This window comes from Notechis scutatus, chromosome Z (assembly GCF_049901735.1).
Source record: "Notechis scutatus isolate UNSWTSFEM ecotype Mainland chromosome Z, rNotScu1.2, whole genome shotgun sequence".
In the NCBI taxonomy this organism is placed as follows: Eukaryota; Metazoa; Chordata; class Lepidosauria; order Squamata; family Elapidae; genus Notechis; species Notechis scutatus.
The window spans coordinates 60,455,431-60,474,546 of record NC_142025.1 but is presented as its reverse complement, the minus strand read 5'-3'; the positions used below and the strand labels follow the sequence as shown (position 1 = coordinate 60,474,546).

The 19,116-nt window shown below is 35.7% G+C and overlaps 1 protein-coding gene across 5 annotated transcripts in view; it reads left to right on the top strand.

The window, feature by feature from the left end:
• Window positions 1-19,116, top strand: part of GLB1 (galactosidase beta 1) — a 102,191-nt gene that overhangs the window by 69,609 nt on the left and 13,466 nt on the right. For 3 of the 5 annotated variants that reach the window (XM_087948288.1, XM_026678460.2, XM_087948289.1), the window contains 8 exons: window positions 3,372-3,430; window positions 6,536-6,657; window positions 6,742-6,782; window positions 8,684-8,796; window positions 9,610-9,684; window positions 10,329-10,418; window positions 14,377-14,484; window positions 17,266-17,397. In XM_087948288.1, the coding sequence (XP_087804414.1) occupies window positions 3,372-3,430; window positions 6,536-6,657; window positions 6,742-6,782; window positions 8,684-8,796; window positions 9,610-9,684; window positions 10,329-10,418; window positions 14,377-14,484; window positions 17,266-17,397 (740 nt within the window). The remainder of the gene's footprint in view (window positions 1-3,371; window positions 3,431-6,535; window positions 6,658-6,741; window positions 6,783-8,683; window positions 8,797-9,609; window positions 9,685-10,328; window positions 10,419-14,376; window positions 14,485-17,265; window positions 17,398-19,116) is intronic. The other 2 variants (XM_087948290.1, XM_087948287.1) reach the window with 1 other exon arrangement.

Sequence of the window (19,116 nt, the reverse complement as noted above, 5' to 3'; positions counted from 1 at the left end):
CAAGTGAGAAATCAAATGTGTTACTTACCAACCTAGCTGACAACTTTGTTGTCCAAAAGGTAGAGGGTGAAACTAGAGGGACAGCCATACTGGACTTAATTCTTACAAACAGAGAAGAAGTGATAGGGGGAGTTGAAACTGCAGGAACCTTGGGTGAGAGTGACCTTGTCATACTAGAATTCAACATAACACAAACACAAGCAACAGAACATAATGACCCCAGAGTCTTGGATTTTAAAAGAGCTGATTTCAATAAACTCAGAGAGAACTTGGGAAAGATTCCATGGATGAAAATCCTAAAGGGGAAAACAACTCAAGAATCTTGGGAAACTCTAAAAAATATGATCATAGAAGCCCAGACCAGCACAATACCACTGAGAAAGAAAAACAAGAAATCCAAGAAGAACCCAGCATGGCTACACAAAGATCTCTTTGGCAAATTGAAAGAAAAAAAGGACAAGTACAAAAAATGGAAAGAAGGACATACAACTAAGGCAGAATATCAGCAGATAGCCAGAATCTGCAAAGATGAAGTCAGGATAGCAAAGGCTCAGAACGAACAAAGACTTGCAACAAAAGTCAAAGATAATAAAAAAAGTTTCTTCCAATATATAAATAACAAGAAAAAAATCAAGGAAACAGTTGGTCCACGAAAGAGAGAAGATGGCAAGGAAGTAACAGGCAACAGAGAGAAAGCAGAACTGCTTAACTCATTCTTTGCATCCGTCTTCACACAAAAAGAAACTATAGCTCAACCCACCTAACATCAATACCTGGGAAGATACTGGAAAAGATAATAAAAAAACAAATCTGCCAACATCTAGAAACAAGTAAAGTAATAACTAGCAGTCAGCACGGGTTTGTTAAAAACAGATCATGCCAAACCAATCTTATTTCATTCTTCAACACAGTGACTAAATTAGTAGACCAGCAAAATATTGTGGACATAATATATTTAGATTTCAGCAAGGCATTCGATAAAGTAGACCACAACCTATTTCTTAGTAAGCAAGAAAAAAGTGGAATAGATAGCACCACCACTAGATGGACTCGCAACTGGCTGGTAAACCATACTCAACGAGTAGTCCTTAATGGGTCTAAGTCTACATGGAGGGAAATAAGCAGTGAGGTGCCACAAGGTTCCGTCTTAGGCCCAGTACTCTTCAATATCTTCATTAACGACTTAGATGAAGGAATAGAAGAGGAACTTACCAAATTTGCAGATGATACTAAGCTGGCAGGAATAGCTAACACCCAAGAGGATAGGCTCAAGATCCAAATGGATCTTGACAGACTAGAACACTGGGCCATATCTAACAAAATGAAATTCAATGTAGAGAAAAGTAAAGGCCTACACCTAGGCAAGAAAAAACAAAAGTACACATATAGACTGGGTAAAACCAGGCTTAATAGCAGTAACTGTGAGAGGGATCTTGGAGTCTTAGTGGACAACCAGCTAAATATGAGCCAGCAATGTGCAGCAGCAGCCAAAAAAGCTAATGCAATCCTAAATTGTATTAACAGAGGGATACAATCAAGATCAAGGGAAGTACTAATACCACTCTATAAAGCCTTAGTAAGACCACACCTAGAGTACTGCATTCAGTTTTGTTCACCACATTATAAAAAAGATGTTGAAACTCTAGAAAAAGTACAGAGAAGAGCAACCAGGATGATTAGGGGACTGGAAGCTAAAACATACAACGAACATACAAGGAACTGGGCTTGGCTCGTCTAATAAAGAGAAGAACCAGGGGAGACATGATAGCAGTCTTCCAATATTAGGGGCTGCCACAGGAAGGAAGGGGTCAAGCTATTTTCTAAAGCGCCTGTAGGCCAGACAAGGAATAATGGATGGAAACTGAACAATGAGAGATTTAACCTGGAAATAAGAAGAAACTTTCTGACAGTGAGAACAATCAACCAATGGAACAACTTGCCCTTGGAAGTTGTGGGAGTGCCATCACTTGAGACTTTCAAGAAGAGATTGGACTGCCATTTGTCAGAAATGGTGTAGGGTCTCCCGCTTGGGTGGGGGATTGGACTAGATGGCCTACAAGGTCCCTTCCAACTCTGATTATCTGATATCTTTTATCTGATTTACATTTGAATGCTTGACAACTGATTCATATTTATGATGGTTGCAGTGTCTGGGGGTGATGTTGTCTTGTGACAAGCAAAGTCTGTAGGGAAGCCAAACTCACTTAACAACCATGTTACTAATTTAATAACTGCGGTGATTCACTTAACAAATGTAGAAAGAAAAGCCTTTAAATGGGAAAAACTCACTTAACAAATTTCTCACTTAGCAACATAAATTCTGGGCTCAATTGTGATAATAAGTCAAAGACTACCTGTAATCCAAAAAGCCTTTTTACTGTTAGCATTAGTAACTATTTTTTTAAAAGTAGTGCGTGCACGCATACACACACACACACACACACACACACGTGTGTATTTCTAAAATGAAAAATCTGAAGTGGGTAAAGCAATTGAATATGAAGACTTTATTAAAAAGCTTAATTAAATGTAGAATAATGTTACAAACCTCAGTTTTAACACAAATGATATTTTAGTCTATTTTTACTATTACTTGAACTAGTTTCTATTGAATTAAATGGCATACAGGATTCATGCCTTAATACAAAGTATCACACAACTTTTCTGCATTTTATTTTAAATTTCCATTCAACTAAAACTTCTGATTATTAAGATACAGCAAAAACCAAAAAGTAATACTTTAAAAATCTTTTACTTTTCCTGTCCTGCTCATATCCACAAACCATTTTTAACTTATTAACCCTTGCCTGTGAAAGGAAATGGCAACACAAATATATATTGGGGAATGTATTTTGCTGGTGCAGCATGCAAAGTTAAGTGAACATGGCTTTTCATTTTTTTCTTTCTCACTTAATAATATCTTGATAGGGTCGTTTTTTTTTCAGAAGGTTCCATAGTACTGGGACAGTTAGAACAAGACTAGAAACTGGGAGACCATGGATTCTAGCTTGCCTTACGCACAAATCTAGCAGGATAAGCTTGACCCAGTTACTCTTTTTCAGCCCTAAGACACAGGCAATGGCAAATCATTTCCAAAATCTTGGTAAGAAAACGTGTTCAGGCAGCTGCTGGGAGTCAAAGCTGAATCAAAGGCTCATATACCTGTACTATTACTTAACTGATCATTTTTTATTCTCTGCAATGCTTTGTAATGCTTCTGACTTCATAAATAACATACATGTATGTAATAAATTAAAGTATCATTGTACCTTTTGTTAAGGGTAATTTCTCTGTGTACCATAAAAATAGTTTTTAAATAGAGGCCTACAATTAATAAATCAGTTTTGACTCTTTGTTTTATTGATTTGCAGATACCAATGTCACTGCAGCATTTTTAACTCAGAGAGGAACTGAGCCTCAAGGACCCTTGGTATTATGTTTTCTTCATACATTCACACTTTACTATTGATAAAAGTACAAATTGTCAGATAGTAATAATGAAATGATATTGAACAGCTCAATTTGACTTGATAATTTATATTGATTTTTTTTACATAGATGGAATGTCCTTTAATTTAAGAGTATTATTATAAGGTATATCAAACAGCAGGCAAAGTGTAGAAGTATAAATGGGTAGGAAAATAAATGGCCAGTGAAAGGACTGACTGTAGCATATTTAAAAAATCTTAAAATTGTTGCCACTTACAAAAATATATGCATCTTGATGTAGTCTGCATTTAGGAACTATAATTGGGATAAGCAACTTGGTCAATAAGCTGAAAGGGTGGGGGGGGAGAGAGAAGACCCTATAAATGTTGTAATTGTGGGCATTAGTCCCAAAGTTACTTTTTCATACCATTCCAATTGCTAATGGTTGCTGTCTGAGGCAGTCACTAAATGAGAACTATCTGTTGTAACCAACTTTCTGTAAAAGTTCTTGGATTCCTTTGTTTTTGGATAAAGCAGGGAGGTTCAAACACTTAGAAGAAAGTTGATTATTAAATGTTAAACTAAAGCATAACCTAGTATTATACAAAAGGAACAATTAATATGAATATCTGCTAGAACAGATTGCAGGTTTCAGTGCACTTGACCACTGTTGTCTTCAGACCTAATCAGAAGTTTGACAAATTTTTCTTTTAAAATCTTTATCCATCTTTAACATAATTAGAAAATACTATGCAATTTTTTTATTTTACATTCCATAGTATTTCCCTTTTATGTTAAAGATGGAGCCTGAGAAACAGTTAGGATTTGCTGGGTTTTGTGAGTTTGTTTTAATGTTTTGAAGGGTTTGTTGACATAGTTCATGTGAACTATATTGTGAAAACTAGAGAGAAAGAAGGAAAGTAAATGTGAATAGGAAAATTTAAAGTTATTACTAAAAAGAAGCTACCAATGAATAACTCATTAAAAAAAGAGGGAGAAGAACCGTTCAGTGTGTTTTAGATCAGGTCAATCTTGATTGTGGAGTAGAAAAAGTGAAATGGCTACTATATACTGGGAAATATTGGTAATTTCAAGGAACCGCTATAAGTAGACCTTGGCCTATGACCATTTAATCAGTTATGACAGTGTTGAATGAATTTTGATTACAACTGGTCCTCAATTTTCCAAATTTCATGATCTCGGTGCTTGGCTAGCTCATGCACCATTGCACACCCTCCCTGATCTGTGCCGTACTTCTTGTGTATTTTCTCCTGACTATAAAACTAACTATAGACACCACTCTTTACAGGAAGGTTAAATTTAGATGGCTAGCTCAGGCACCTATTATTTTCACAAAGTTTCATATGGGTTTTGGGGAATTTCCTAACAATCTAGGAGGAAGGCAATTCTATTGAATAGTTTGTTGAACTCTGGAAAAGAGAGATGGCCAGGATGTCAGACAGGATTAGAGTCCTGAGTAGAGTCTGCTGCTGATTCCAGATGGCACTTTGATTCTCTAAAGAGTTCTGAAAAATAAAAGGAGTGAAGAGAATCCTGGGACAATCCTGATGGAAAAGTATAAGCAGACATGGGCGTAAACTCAACTTTCAGTTTTCTCTATGGTGATAAGAATATTGGAAATATCTCCCTTTTCATTTCCATTGCAAATCCCCATTCTTATTTTTTAAAAATGTAATAAAGTTTCATTTTAAGAACAGGGTACATCTTTCTTTTTAAAAGCAATATAGGCTTTATTTCTCACTCTGTGTCATACAATACTTTCTTCTGTGATGGAAATGTCAGGTTCCTTCCAATCCTTTTGTCTTCTAAGTTAAGTAACATCATGTATTTTATTAAAAGCTGTTTAATTTTCACATTATTTCAATAAGTATCCCACCATCAAGGCATATTGTCCTATTTAAAAAATTATGATGGAGTATTGGATGCATATTTTTCATTTTCATCTTCTGATTTCATTGTCTATGGAAAGACTGCTATTTAACTATTTCTCCCTCTCTTTTCTTTTCTTATTCATTTAATTTTTCTCAACCTTGTTTTATTAGAACATTTAGTATTTTGCATACTGTTTTGTGTTTTTGACATTTCTATTTAGCCTCAGTTTTTGCCTCCTTGACTTACAAAGTCATATTTATATGGTCCTTAAAGTACAGGAAATCCTTGACTTAGAATCACAATTGAGCCCCAAATTTCCTTTGCTAAATGAAGCAGTTGTTAAATAAGTTTGCCTCATTTTACAACTTTTCTTGCCACAGTTCTTAATCGAATTGTTGCATTTGTTAAATTAGTAACACAATTGTTAAGCAAATCTGACTTCCCTATTGATTTGCTTGCCACAAGATATACCTTGCCACAAGGTATACCTTGCCACAAGGTATACCTTGCCACAAGGTATACCTTGCCACAAGGTATTGCAAAAGGTGATTACATGACTTGGACACTGCAACTGTCATAAATAAGACTCAGTTGCCAAGCATCTGAATTTTGATCATGTGACCGTGGAGATGGTGCAACAATAAGTGTAAAGAATCATCATCCAGCTCCATAGAAAAAGTTGTAAAAACTATAAGAAGTCTTCACATTTCCTTTAGAGCTAAAATTGAATCTTATCATCTTGCAAAAACCTTTATAAGTCTTATGGTATTGTGGCATAACTCTTGATTGTGGAAGCCTCCCTACTACAGCATTTAAAGCTTTATGAGATTTTAAATAATTGAAATTTTGAAATTCCTTTATTTCTTCAGTGTTATAATGGAACGTTATGGACTGTTCTATTGCCATAGTTGTGTCAATGGGCTTTTAAAATGTGGATTAAATAAATGCTGCTAGATGAGGTTTCCTAGTATTGGTTATAAACATATCACCCATATCCTCCTGCAGCCTTGAATGACCATGTGCTAGTATAAAATAAAGGATGAGGTGATGTTAAAATTTCTGAACTGCATTTGACTTTGGCATGGATTCATCCTCATTCATGTAGTTAATGTGTAGCAAATAGATCTCTTGAGCAGCATTTTTGTTGTAGATTGTTAAGCATTGTTTTTTTTTAAATTTCTAATATACTTTAAAAAATCTTTCCCTTTTTCAGGTCAATTCTGAATTCTATACTGGTTGGTTAGATCATTGGGGCCACCCCCATAATGTTATACCGTCACCAGCCATAGCTAAAACTCTTAGTGAAATCTTGGCACATGGAGCTAACATTAACCTGTAAGTTCATTGATATCTGTTTAAAAGAAAAAAAGTAAGTTTCTTGTGCAGCATTCTCAATTGCTTTTCTGCTTCTTTTTTCAGATATATGTTCATAGGAGGCACTAATTTTGGGTACTGGAATGGTAAGAAGTATGCTTGTAACTGCTTATTCTATAATTAAAAGATTTTCTTTTTCTAATCCTAAAAACAAGAACACATATATGTCCTCTTAAACAGATGAGTAGAAGAAATTTGGATGGAGGAAAATAGAAAAGTCATAGAAGGGAGTTCTTTTTGTTGAGGTTTCAATTTCCGGAATATAGCACAAGTATCCTCAGATTATGAGAGCAATTGAATCCAGAATTTCTATCACTAAGCAACATAGTAATAAAGTGCTATGTTATGTAACTCAATCGCTTAGCAATGGCAATCCTAGCGGCCATCATAACCCCAGGACTGCATAAGTGTGCTATGGGCAGACTCTGTGAAGCATGGATGGAGATGCTTTGGACAGGTGCTACACAGCACAGTGAACAAAAATTTGCAGGAAGGGGGAGTGAATTCTGACTGTCTGCTGGCTTTCCCACTGCAATTGCTTATGGAGGCTAGCAAGGAACATTGGAAATTGTGATCCCATGACTGTGGCTTGCTCACAGTCACATAACTACAAAGATGGTCAGAATTCCAAAGACCTATTATAGGCCTACTAATTCAACAGCATTATAATTTTGAATAGTTGCTAAACAAGTGGTCTTAATCCAAGGACTATCTGTATTATCTAACTGCCAGGCACTTAGGCTAAAATTATAACAGGGACTGAATCTCTTGTTTATATGAAACCAAAGAGTTAAATAGAATGAGGCAGTTTTATTTGGAACCATTGTACTCCCCCACCCATACTCTTTCCCCCCACTTGCTCTGTTTTCTGCTATTTTAAATGGTTTTTCCTTGACCAAGAAGATAGAGTCAAGAATGATCAAAGTATGGTTTTCTTTGGTACATTTTCTGATTCATAGTTCTGCATCATACAGTTTCTCTAACAATTGCTGAAAATAATTCAATTAATAATCACACATTATTGCCACTTTCTGCATTATTTTGACCCATGTATAAGCAATTCATTTACAGAATTCCTATACCTGTTTTATATCCACTATATATGACTTTTATTGTATTTATCAATCTTTAACTCCATTTTTCACACAGAATATCCATATTTCAAAACTGGTAATTTTTATCATGCACTTTGTCTTAGTCAACAAATGTATAAATATGAGAAATTTTCCTATTGAAGAGCAAAAATATAATCTGCATGTATCTACAACCTGGTGTAAACTCCACCATCTTCTCAAAATTTGCTCATAGTCATTTCTTTCAACCATAATTTTGCCAAAATCTGCCCAAACACTCTTGCAATCTAGTTCTTATAATTCTGATACCGCTCCTTCTGTACATGAGAAAGATAATGATGTTACTATCAATTATGGCTTTGGTCAGTCAAGGTTTTTAGTACAATACCTGTTAGTAAAGAAATAAGTGCAAATAAGGTTACTAGTTATATTTGTGATTTAAGCCATTATATGAATGATAAGGATCATCACTTTGGATGCTTTTGGGTCAGTATTTTACAAATCCAACTAAAGTTTAATTGTACTCTAAACATGTTTATCAGAGGTGGTATTCAGCAGGTACTGACCAGTTCTGGAGAACCGGTAATGGACATTTTGAGTAGTTTGGAGAACCGGCAAACACTACCTCTGACTGGAGATTTTACAGCATCCTTCCCCTGCCATGCCCACCAAGCCACACGCACAGAACCGGTAGCAAAAAAATTTGAATCCCACCACTGATGTTCATGCTGTTATACCAAGCTAGTATCTCAAATATAGCAATTGCTTGCAAGTCAATATACTACAGCAGGTATCTTACCAGCTATAAAGTACATGCAATGTACTGACACACTGAGGACATTATAAAGTCTCCTAAACCTATAATTCAGTGAAGGCAATCAAATATCCTAATTACAATCTGCTTCTTCTCACAGGAGCCAATATACCATACATGGCACAACCTACTAGTTATGATTATGATGCCCCATTGAGTGAAGCAGGGGATCTTACAGAGAAGTATTTTGCTGTCAGAGAAGTCATTGGCATGGTGAGTTTCTTTTTGAAACATCACTTCTTACCCTGGATTTGTTTTGACTTCTAATTTAGTCAAGACCCTAAAGTACCTACTGTTGCGAGATGAATCTGGGCTCCATAGTAGTCTGATTCAGTCAAGCAAGATTTCTCAGATTTGATGACAAAATTCAGGTGAATGTTTTCAGAAAAATCTGGAGGCTCAATAGATTGCAGCAAATGGGTACAGAAAAAAATCTAAATGTTTTCTGCTATCTGGTGGTTTTCTGGATTTTTCCATCCTAAATGTGGGAGTGTTAATGTAACCCTTTGCAGGCTGGATATAAAGTATCTCAATTGCAGCAGAAAATAAGTATTTGGTTATAGTAAATAAAAAGAGAGCAAAGGATTATCTACAGAAGCAAGAAGAATGTCTCACATTTTTTTCTGAGGAATAGCCATTTTTGTGAGATATGTGTAAGAAACATTTCCAAAGTTGTTCTTCAAATTTTTAAATTAGTCTAGATTCTAGATTTAAAATTGTCGTAGCAGAAATGAAAAAAAATGGAATTCATGGAAGCCTCCTCATTGTATATAATTGTTACCAATGTAGTGAAGATGTGGTGAGATTACAATTGCCATAAGTCCTAACAATTTTGGCTAGGAAGTGATGGTGCTGGTGGATTTAATCCCAACAAATCTCAAGGGTTCCAGACTTAGTAATGATACCACAGCAACCCAAGATCATATAAGCTTATTTACACAAGAATGAGAAAATTGATTTTTCAAATGCTGAAGAATGTATGTATGTATGTATGTATGTATGCATGTTTTTTCATTCCTATTTCAGTACAAGGATTTGCCAAAGGGGCCTATACCTCCAACAACTCCTAAGTTTGCATATGGAGAAGTTAAAATGATGAAGGTAAATAAATGTATATTACATAGCCATTTGCAATGTGATGAGTTGGGAAATTTTGATTTAGTGATTAGGAAGATCTATTTTTAAATAAAAGGCCAAAAAAAATTGTGTGCTTTGTAGTGGTGTGGTTTGGAGATTGAAGGTGGAAAATTTGAACTTTGTCATGAAGCTGGAAAAAAATGGAGCTCTTCCTTTACAGTGTGTAGTTGAAAAATGTGCAAGAACCCTGACAAAAGTTTAATTAGAATTAACACATCAGGAAATTTAGTTTCAGGAAAGAATCATATCTTCAGGATAAGGTGGTTCATTTACATTATGTCAATAAAATTAATTATAAAATATAAGCTCTGGAGGAATAATAATTTTTTTCACTGAGTTTTCACATTATCCCTACATGGAACTGACATGCATTTTGAATTACTACACCCTTCAAGATGCTTGTATGAGAATTCAGTTAAGAATATGAAAACAGCTTCTACAGGCAGAAGGACTAAATGGTTCCTATACATATACTGTTGTATATCTTAAATAGATTTCTTTAGAGCAAATTCTGATAAATATTTTTGTAAGCATTGTTTAGAATGATCGTGTTGTTGTTCTGCATTTATTTCAATGCAAATTATTGCTCCATTTTTGCTCCATTATAGGTTGGAACAGTGACTGAACTTCTGAATGATTTTTCCCCATCTGGACCAATTAAAAGCATGTATCCTTTGACGTTTGTTCAATTAAAGCAGGTAAAAGTTGATCCCTACACAGACTTTTTGACCCACAATTTGGGCAGTTTATTAAATTATGTATGCCATGTAAAATTATTTACTCATTTTTAATTTATCTTTTCAATTACTGGGGGAGTTAGGCTATTCTATTCTCTGTTGTACCTTTTAGAAGAAGTGTATAAACATAGGAAGTTTGTACCATTTGCATATTCTGCACTATTAATGGAGAACTTGAGTTTCTGTTTTGATACTGAATTCTTAAGAAGTGAAATGTATCAGAAAGGGAGTGGTGACTAGTGTAGGTGATATAAAATAAATGTGAGAGCTATAAATAGAAATGGTGGTTGAATAAAAGGACTCTAGATTAGTCAGGGATTTTGATTTGAACTCAGTAAATGGGTTATGAAGATGGAGAAATAAATCTAATTACAGAAATAATGTTTTGTAGAAAAAATTTGAAACAGACTTTCTCTGGAGTAGTGTCAGAAGCTGGAAGATAATGATAAAAAAAGAATTAGAGATTTGTATTAAAGTATTGAACAACTTTTATAGAATAAAAAAATGGGAGATTTGTCTGAACAGAGATATGAAGCTTATTCCCTGTTTCTATTGCTGCCCCCTATTTATTATATAAAATTTTGTATTAAAACATTCACACTATATAAACACAAATACACAAAAACTTGAAATGGACGATAATGTGTACAATTTTACACATAATAAATAATTATATATGCCCAGTGGCATTACAAAATTTTAAAGTACACTTTTATTCAACATCGGCTGTACTCATACATGATTTAAGCATTTATTTGTGCTTATCTGTAATACTTTCACTAAAATTAGTAAAAGATAGTTTGACTATCATTTTTTCAATATTCCTTTAATAGAGTGATAAATTTTACAGGCATATAAAAATAATGCTGAAGATCCTCAATCTGAGAATGACTACAATGTCAGAATCTCTAAGGATTTTGCCAAAATCATTGAGTTTAGCAGTGATAATTATGAGATTGTGGCTAAGAAAAACCACCAGGATTCAAAGTTGATCCAAGGAAAAAGGCTTTATTGTAGCATTTCTGCAGAAACGGGTTCCTGCCCTGGCAGGTGGGAGGAACGAAGGCAAAGCTTAAAGGCTCTACTCTTATACCCAAAACTACCCCTACTACTCCCCCCCGTATACAAATGGCTTGATTTACAATCTATCTTTCAGGATACAAGTTACATTTATTATCTTTCATGGTACCTAGCTCGTAACAGACACTTCTTTATCCGGTATCTAGCATTTCAAAAGCATTCCAAAATGTGTGATAGTTCCCAGCACTTCAAAAACATTCCAAGATCAGTTCTAATCAGTGCTTGGTACTGCCTTTTCTCATTTCAAAAGGAAACATCCCTTTTTCATCATGAGCTTTGAGTCATAAAATGAATACACTTCCCACATAATTCAGTGCCAGAAAAATAAACACAGATGGCTGATTTAACATCTTTATAAACATAAATAGATTTTACAAACCAGTTGTAGATTTCTCCAACATGGAGCAAAGTCAAACAGAAACATGTTGCAAGTTCAGAGCAGAGCTCCAGTCTTCAGCAAGCAAGTTAATTTCATCTTCAATAGATCAGCAGGCAAGCAAGAAGAGAGAAGCAGTTTCATCACAATAGGCAGGCTCAGAGCTCAACATAGCTGCAAAGCTCAACATAGAGCTACTTTTAGTTTCAGTTTCCAGCCTAGGCTACTTCTAGTTTCAGTTTCCAAACTATCCTCATTGGCTGATTTAGTTGCTATGCCTATTCATTGGCTGACCTTGTTTCCAAGCTCTATTCCAGTTCATGAATATACTGACAAAAATGCATACATCTTCAATTACTACTGAAAACATTGTTTACTAATTAAACAATTAAAAGCTGTAAATAGTTGCCAAATATTTTGATTAAATGTTGCCAAGTTATATTGATTAAATGTTTAGCTTAGTTTTGGTCTAATTTCAACTTCTATAAGTATCAGAATTTAGTTATCACCATGTAGTTCTTATTCCTCCTAGTGTCCAAATTATAAATAAGTCTCACCACTTCTTGGATTCTAAGGTAATGGTTGGCATAGAAAGAGAATACTTGTCCAACATTCATTTAAAGAAGATCTCCAGCTGTTTTGTTGGAATAGCAAATCCAAATATTACCCAATAGCAAATCCAAATATTACCCATTATTTCTAAAAGTTTACCAAACCAGATTTTAATAAAAGGTAAAGTCCAGTTCAACTTGTAGAAGCTGAGCAGGAGTTCTAATAATGTTTTCCATTGTTCTGGATAGAAAAAATTTCATAATCCTTCCCCATGGGTCTTAGTTACTATTATTTTAATATTTGTTGTGAAAGCCTTCTAAAATAGCAATAGCACTTAGACTTATATACTGCTTTACAGTGCTTTACAGCCCTCTCTAAGCAGTTTACAGAATCAGCATATTGCTCCCAACAATCTGGGTCCCCATTTTACTGACCTTGGAAGGATGAAAGGCTGAGTTAACCTTGAGCCTGGTGAGATTAGAACTGCCAGATTGCAGGCAACCAGCAGAAGTATCCTGCAGTATTGCATTCTAACTACTGTGTCTACAACTCTTCTGCTTCATTAAATATTCTAAATGTTTAATTACCTCACTGTTTTTATGATGGCTTTTCTATTGCAAAATAAAACGTTTTAGGTGTTTCTCCCATACCATAAAATTGGGATTGGCAAGATTAATTTGTAGTTACCATTAAATACAATAATCTCCTTTTAAAACATTAATTTAAATATAGTTTTTATTAGTGAGATAAGAAGTGATAATTTCTAGATAGAGGAAAAATTCTGGAGTTTACAAAAAAGGCAGTACAGAAATTGTACGAAAATTAAACAAGTAGACAGCAAATTTACTCAATATACATTCCTATGTTTCACATAAGGAAAGATCTTTATCTTAACATGTAGCACAAAGAAAATCTTGTTTCGGAGCTTCTGATCAAAGGTTAAACTCTGAAAAATCTAGAAAAGCAAGCAGTAAATACTTATTATAGATATGTTTATCTGCAAAGAATAAGTAACAAGTTGGTTTAGGGACATGCTTATTTATAGGAATTATATCAGAGTCTGAGGACTATTGAAAACACTAGCTAGTCAATTTCTATGGACATTCTCAGTCATCCAGAAAAATCAGAAAGTCCAGTTGCCTCTTGAAAAAGCACCTTTGGAATAGCCAGTAGACCATTAGTAGACCATTTCATTCTATGTCTCCTTCAACAATGTTCCCTAGCACTATGCTTACTGAGTGGTAACAGATTTAATTCTACTTTTATTTAAACATGCTGATTGTTGACCCTATTTTTTTACCACAATACCAAACTTAAGAATGGTTGATTTGACTCTCTTTTATGTTATCTTTCTTATACGTTATGACATCCTCTATCAAAATTAACAAATATTTTCCAGATGATAGACCTAATTATTTCCATGTTCACTAGTTCAATTCAGAGGATATGCTGATAAGAACTATACATCTATGTCTTTCCACACTCTTAATCTCAAACAAACTAATTATAAATGTTTTTATATTGCATAATGATTTTCCAAACTCTCCTCAACAGTTCTTGTCCAACTACAGTAACATATTTGTTTGTAATACTTACAAGAGAATTGCCAATGTTGATACAGAGCACCCAAAGTCCCATTTCCCCCCACCATTCCTTGCTAAATACCTGAAGATAATAGTGACTCTTAAATACCAAATATTTGATGTTAGTTTTAAACCTTTAAACCTGCATATTATAATTTGTTGTTAAAAAAATGTAAAAAAACAAGTTTACTTTGAGCCCCATTTTTGTTTTCCAATTGCAGTTGTGAGATATCTATATAAATTGATATAAATGTAGCTACATTATAAAAATGCAATGCTTGCTTAAAATAATTTTCAATATTTGTTTGTCTTTATTTTGTTGTTCAAGTATTTTGGATACGCATTATACAGAACAAAGTTACCAAGAAACTATAGTAAGGAAATTCTTTCTTCATTTGATGGCATTCGTGATCGGGCCTACATTTCTGTGGATGGGGTAAAGCACCATATCACAACTGCTTTCTTGTGATTACAGCTATGATTACATCTATCTATCTATCTATCTATCTATCTATCTATTATTTTCTGAGGGATTATCCTGTCTCCTGTATACCAGGGGTCCCCAACCACCGGGCCGCGGACCGGTACCGGTCCGTGGAGCACTCTTTACCGGGCCGCAAAGAAAAAAAAATAAAAAAAAATGGCGGCTTTCTTCGCCTTCGGTGAATGCTGCTGGGATCGGGGATCAAGGACACAAATGAAAGAAGGGGAGGGAGGAAGCAACCGAAGCCTGTCCTGCTCTCTGGCTCAGCTCTCAGTCGCTTTCGCTCCTCCACCAGCCCAGGAAGAAACTGCTTCAAAGAAGCCGGGGTGGCTTTTCCTGTCGCCGCAGCTTCCCGGCGCCCGCTTCACCCCACCCCGCCCGCCCGCCGCTCGCGGTTCAATCCACAGTGCTCCGTTCTGCCTGCCTGCCTGTCTGGTTGTTTAGGAGCAGCTTCGGCTGAGAATAATAACTATTCGCCTCTTTTATCAGCCAAGCTGCTCCGAAACGAAGAAGGCAGGCAGGCAGGCAGGCAGAACGGAGCACTGTGGATTGAACCGCGAGCGGCGGGCGGCGGGGGTGGTGAAACGGGCGCTCGGGAAGCTGTGGCGACAGGAAAAAGCCACCCCCGGCTTCTTGGGCTGCTGAGGAGCGAGAGAGCGACTGAGAGAGGAACGAGGCAGACACCTGAGGGAGGGAGGGAGGGAGACACCTGAGGGATGGGGCTGAGGGAGGCAGGGCCGAGGCGCTCCCTGAACTTGGTGGTTTGCTGGCAGGCGTTTTATTACCCGACTAGGTAACAACATCAGATGTTACCTAGTCAGGTAATGAAACGTCTGCAAGCAAACTACCAAACTCGGATTCTCCCCCGGTCCTTGAAAAAATGTTTCTGCTTGAAACCGGTCCCTGGTACAAAAAGGTTGGGGACCACTGCTGTATACAATGTAATAATAATTATACAAAAAGAATGCCAAATAACTACTGCCTTCTAAGTAAGATCAATTCTGTGATGCTTGGTGAAGGCTAATTATTTCCTGATATGGTTACTGATGGATAAATTTGCTTATATTGTTATACTTATTTATACATATTTTAATTTTATAATGGCTTGGTAACAATGTTAATACTGTTCGTAACTTCATTTTGCTCTATTAGGCAAATCCCAAGATTCCTTGTAAAAATGTATTAAAAATAGTTTGTTAGAAATATGCCAATACTGTGGTTTAGTATAAATTCAGATGAATGAGTCTTGGGGTTCTATTGTCAAAATAATTTCTGGTTACTTTTCATGGCTATGGATCCTATATAACTGCAAAATACTAATTTTAGCTTATCAAGGTATTCCTTTTCTGCAGATTTAGGGCAACTATGAAAAATAATGCCTGATATCACATAGTCATGACAATATACTGTACTCATAAAATAAGTGATACTAAACTTAAATTGTTTACTTATAAATATCATAGCCAATTATGTTCTGAATGATCTGTTCTGATGGTTTACTAAAAATCAGAAAGAATGCATTGAAATGCATATTTTCTGAGATGATGCTGAGCCAAAGCCACGTGTGCTCTCATGTCAGTGTTTTAATTAAAGATACATGAAGAAGATTCTCTCTTGTCCTTTAACATTGTGTTGGCAATGAGAGGAGCAAGGAAGTGATAGATTTATTTAGACAGTATTAGATTTCAAATATGGTTATGTAACTTTGGCTAGCAATAGGTTTGCAAATTGATTTGAATGGTGATTATAACTATTATTATCAAAGCAGATTGTAAATCATAGTAAACACTATGATTTCTCTGAGATAAAAAAACTATCAATGGAAGGAGAAAGATAAGAGGATGTGAACTTGGCAAGTTCACAACCAGGATTTTTCAATCCTGGCTTGAGATCATAATGTTTGGAATTCTCCCCCCACTTCAAATTTCTTCTTTTAATTCCTGGCTCCTCTAACTACTATTGCTGAAAATTGGTGGTACCATTTCTCATCAATTTGAAGCAGAATCTAAAAGTATAGTCAAATATTACAGTAGAGTTAATACATTTTTTAAGAGCTAGGAACCTCCCAAACTCTCTTTTCATGTATAGCTCTATGCATTTTGCATCAATGTGCCATCTGTGGTTCTTTTATTTCAAAAAAATGTTAAATGTGAGCCTAACAACCTAAAGATTTCCATCCTTTTTTAAATCAAGAAATGGTAGAATGTACTAAATCCAATAAAGAGGTCTTGCTATATAACAAGAGTGATTTATGACATCAGAGAAACGAGGATGGATGTTTGTCTTTTAAAAAGAACAAAACAAGTAGACGGGGTTGTTTTAATATTTTTTTATACAGCTACCCATGCTTATTTGTTTTTTTGTCAGTTATTTAAACTTTCTGACCACAGAGGGTGGGGAAAGTACTCATTTTATTTTTTAAAAAGTACTCATTTTATTTTAAAAAAAACACCTGAAAGATTTTGAATTATAAAAATGACTCTTATAATTTTGATTCAAGTCATATTATATGCTGACTCTGTAAATTGCTTAGAGAGGGCTGTAAAGCATTTTGAAGTGGTATATAAGTCTAGGTGCTATTGCTATTATGAATTAACACAGTTGGGGATATGCACATTCTAAAACCTCCCATCAAAATGCAGATACTTCTGAAAATGACACAAGTGGATAATGACATAGCTTTTGTACTGTGTCTTGTTTTTGGTTTAACTTTAAATTTTATTGTTCATTTAGATTCCTCAGGGGATTCTTGAAAGAAGGAAATTCTTGAAATTGAACATAACTGGAAATGCAGGTGCCAATCTGGATTTGCTGATAGAAAACATGGGTCGAGTCAATTACGGACGATTCAACAATGATTTTAAGGTATAGTTTCAATTGCCTTAACTATCCAGTCAACTATAAATTTGTCGGGTTATTTGAACTCAAAGCAACACTTGTTCTGATGACCCAGGGCATGGCACAGAGGCATCACAGTCAGCTGATAGTTCAAACTGCCCCTTTATTGCTACAAATGTTTCCCAAACGCTCCCACGTTTCTGGCAAGTTCCAGAGTAAAATGATCTCTCTCTCCCTCCCTCCCTCCCTCTCTCTCTCTCTTTTTCTCTCTCCCTCCCTCCCTCCCTCTCTCTCTCTCTCTCTCTCTCTCACACACACACACACACACACACACACACACACACACACACACCTCCAGCAGCCTCTGGCTGCAAAACAAGAAATCCAGCAGGACAAGGGAAGAAGTCAATTAGTCCAGGAAGCAAAGGAACAAGGCAATTAATCCAGGAAGCAAGAAATAAAGCAAAATGTCCAGGAACCATCCAACATCAGCAATGGAACACAACCCTCGATGAATTCAGCATTTGTTCCCAACAAATGTCTCTCCCCACAGCGTCTCCTTAAGTTTCAGGTGTGTCTCATGGAGAGGGGCAGAGCGCTCTCCTCCTGAGTAGTCAGGTCAGCCTGTGCTGTTCCTATCTTCTCTCCACTCTCTGTGCTCAAGGATTAGGAGTGGGTGGTCCTTGCTCATCACCTGAGTTCTGTCTCTCATGTTCACTGCTTAGCCTCTCTTGGTCATCCTGCCCCCATTCCTCCCTGTCTACAAGCCATCCCAATCCCGAAAGACCCTGGCCTGCCTTGGCATGCTCCTCCCCATTTTCCTCTGAAGCCAACAAAGCCTTGATCTCAGTTGGCTCCATTTCCAGCTCATTTTCCTTTGCAGATTCAGGTTCCGATGGGACACTTTTAATGCTATTGAGTTAATATTATAGAGGTATAGTATTTAGAGGTATAGTTTGAGAAGAAAATAAAAAGTTTTGAGATACTATTATATCCCTTTAATTAAGAAGAACACTATACTTGATAGTAGTCCAAAATTCACTGCTGTCTTTGGTGGACATGTGAAGGTGATTAGAAATCTGACCAAGTCTTTTATGCCACTGGCATTGATCTAATGCAGGTAAGATGCAATACAGTGTTTTATGAAGAGATGTTATCTCAACAGGCACCTTCCTTTGGAAATGTGAACAGTTATTCAGATCATATAGTTCTTGTGGTCTTGCTAGAGGAGTATAGATACTCCCTATCATTCTTTGTATTTACATTATCTAAAGTACATTGGAAAGTATCAGCAGGTGTGTTCTTTTTGTTCTAATTGTAATCTGAAGTCTTGCGGTCTGTGCCAACCCAGTTTTGATGCTGATTAGTTATGAAGTAATTTTCTCCTTTCCAATTCCTTAGTGTCTTTCCACATCAGGGAACAATATCCCAGTAAGTTTGTCATAAAAATTGAATATCATTTATTTTACAATCACGTAAGTTTATTTTCTCCATGTCAACCCTTTTATGGATTGCCTTTGAATGGATTGATTATTCAGAATGCCAACTATTGAAGACCATTACAACATATTTTTACTAGAAGTCAAAAGAGTCATCAAACTATATGTACCAATAACAACTCCCAAAACAAAACAAAAAACAGATTACCCATAACAATAAGGAAACTCCAATCCAAAAAGAGATCACTCTGGCAGAAAAACAAATCTGGTCATGTTGCCAACTTCAAAAGCCGATACAAAAATTTAT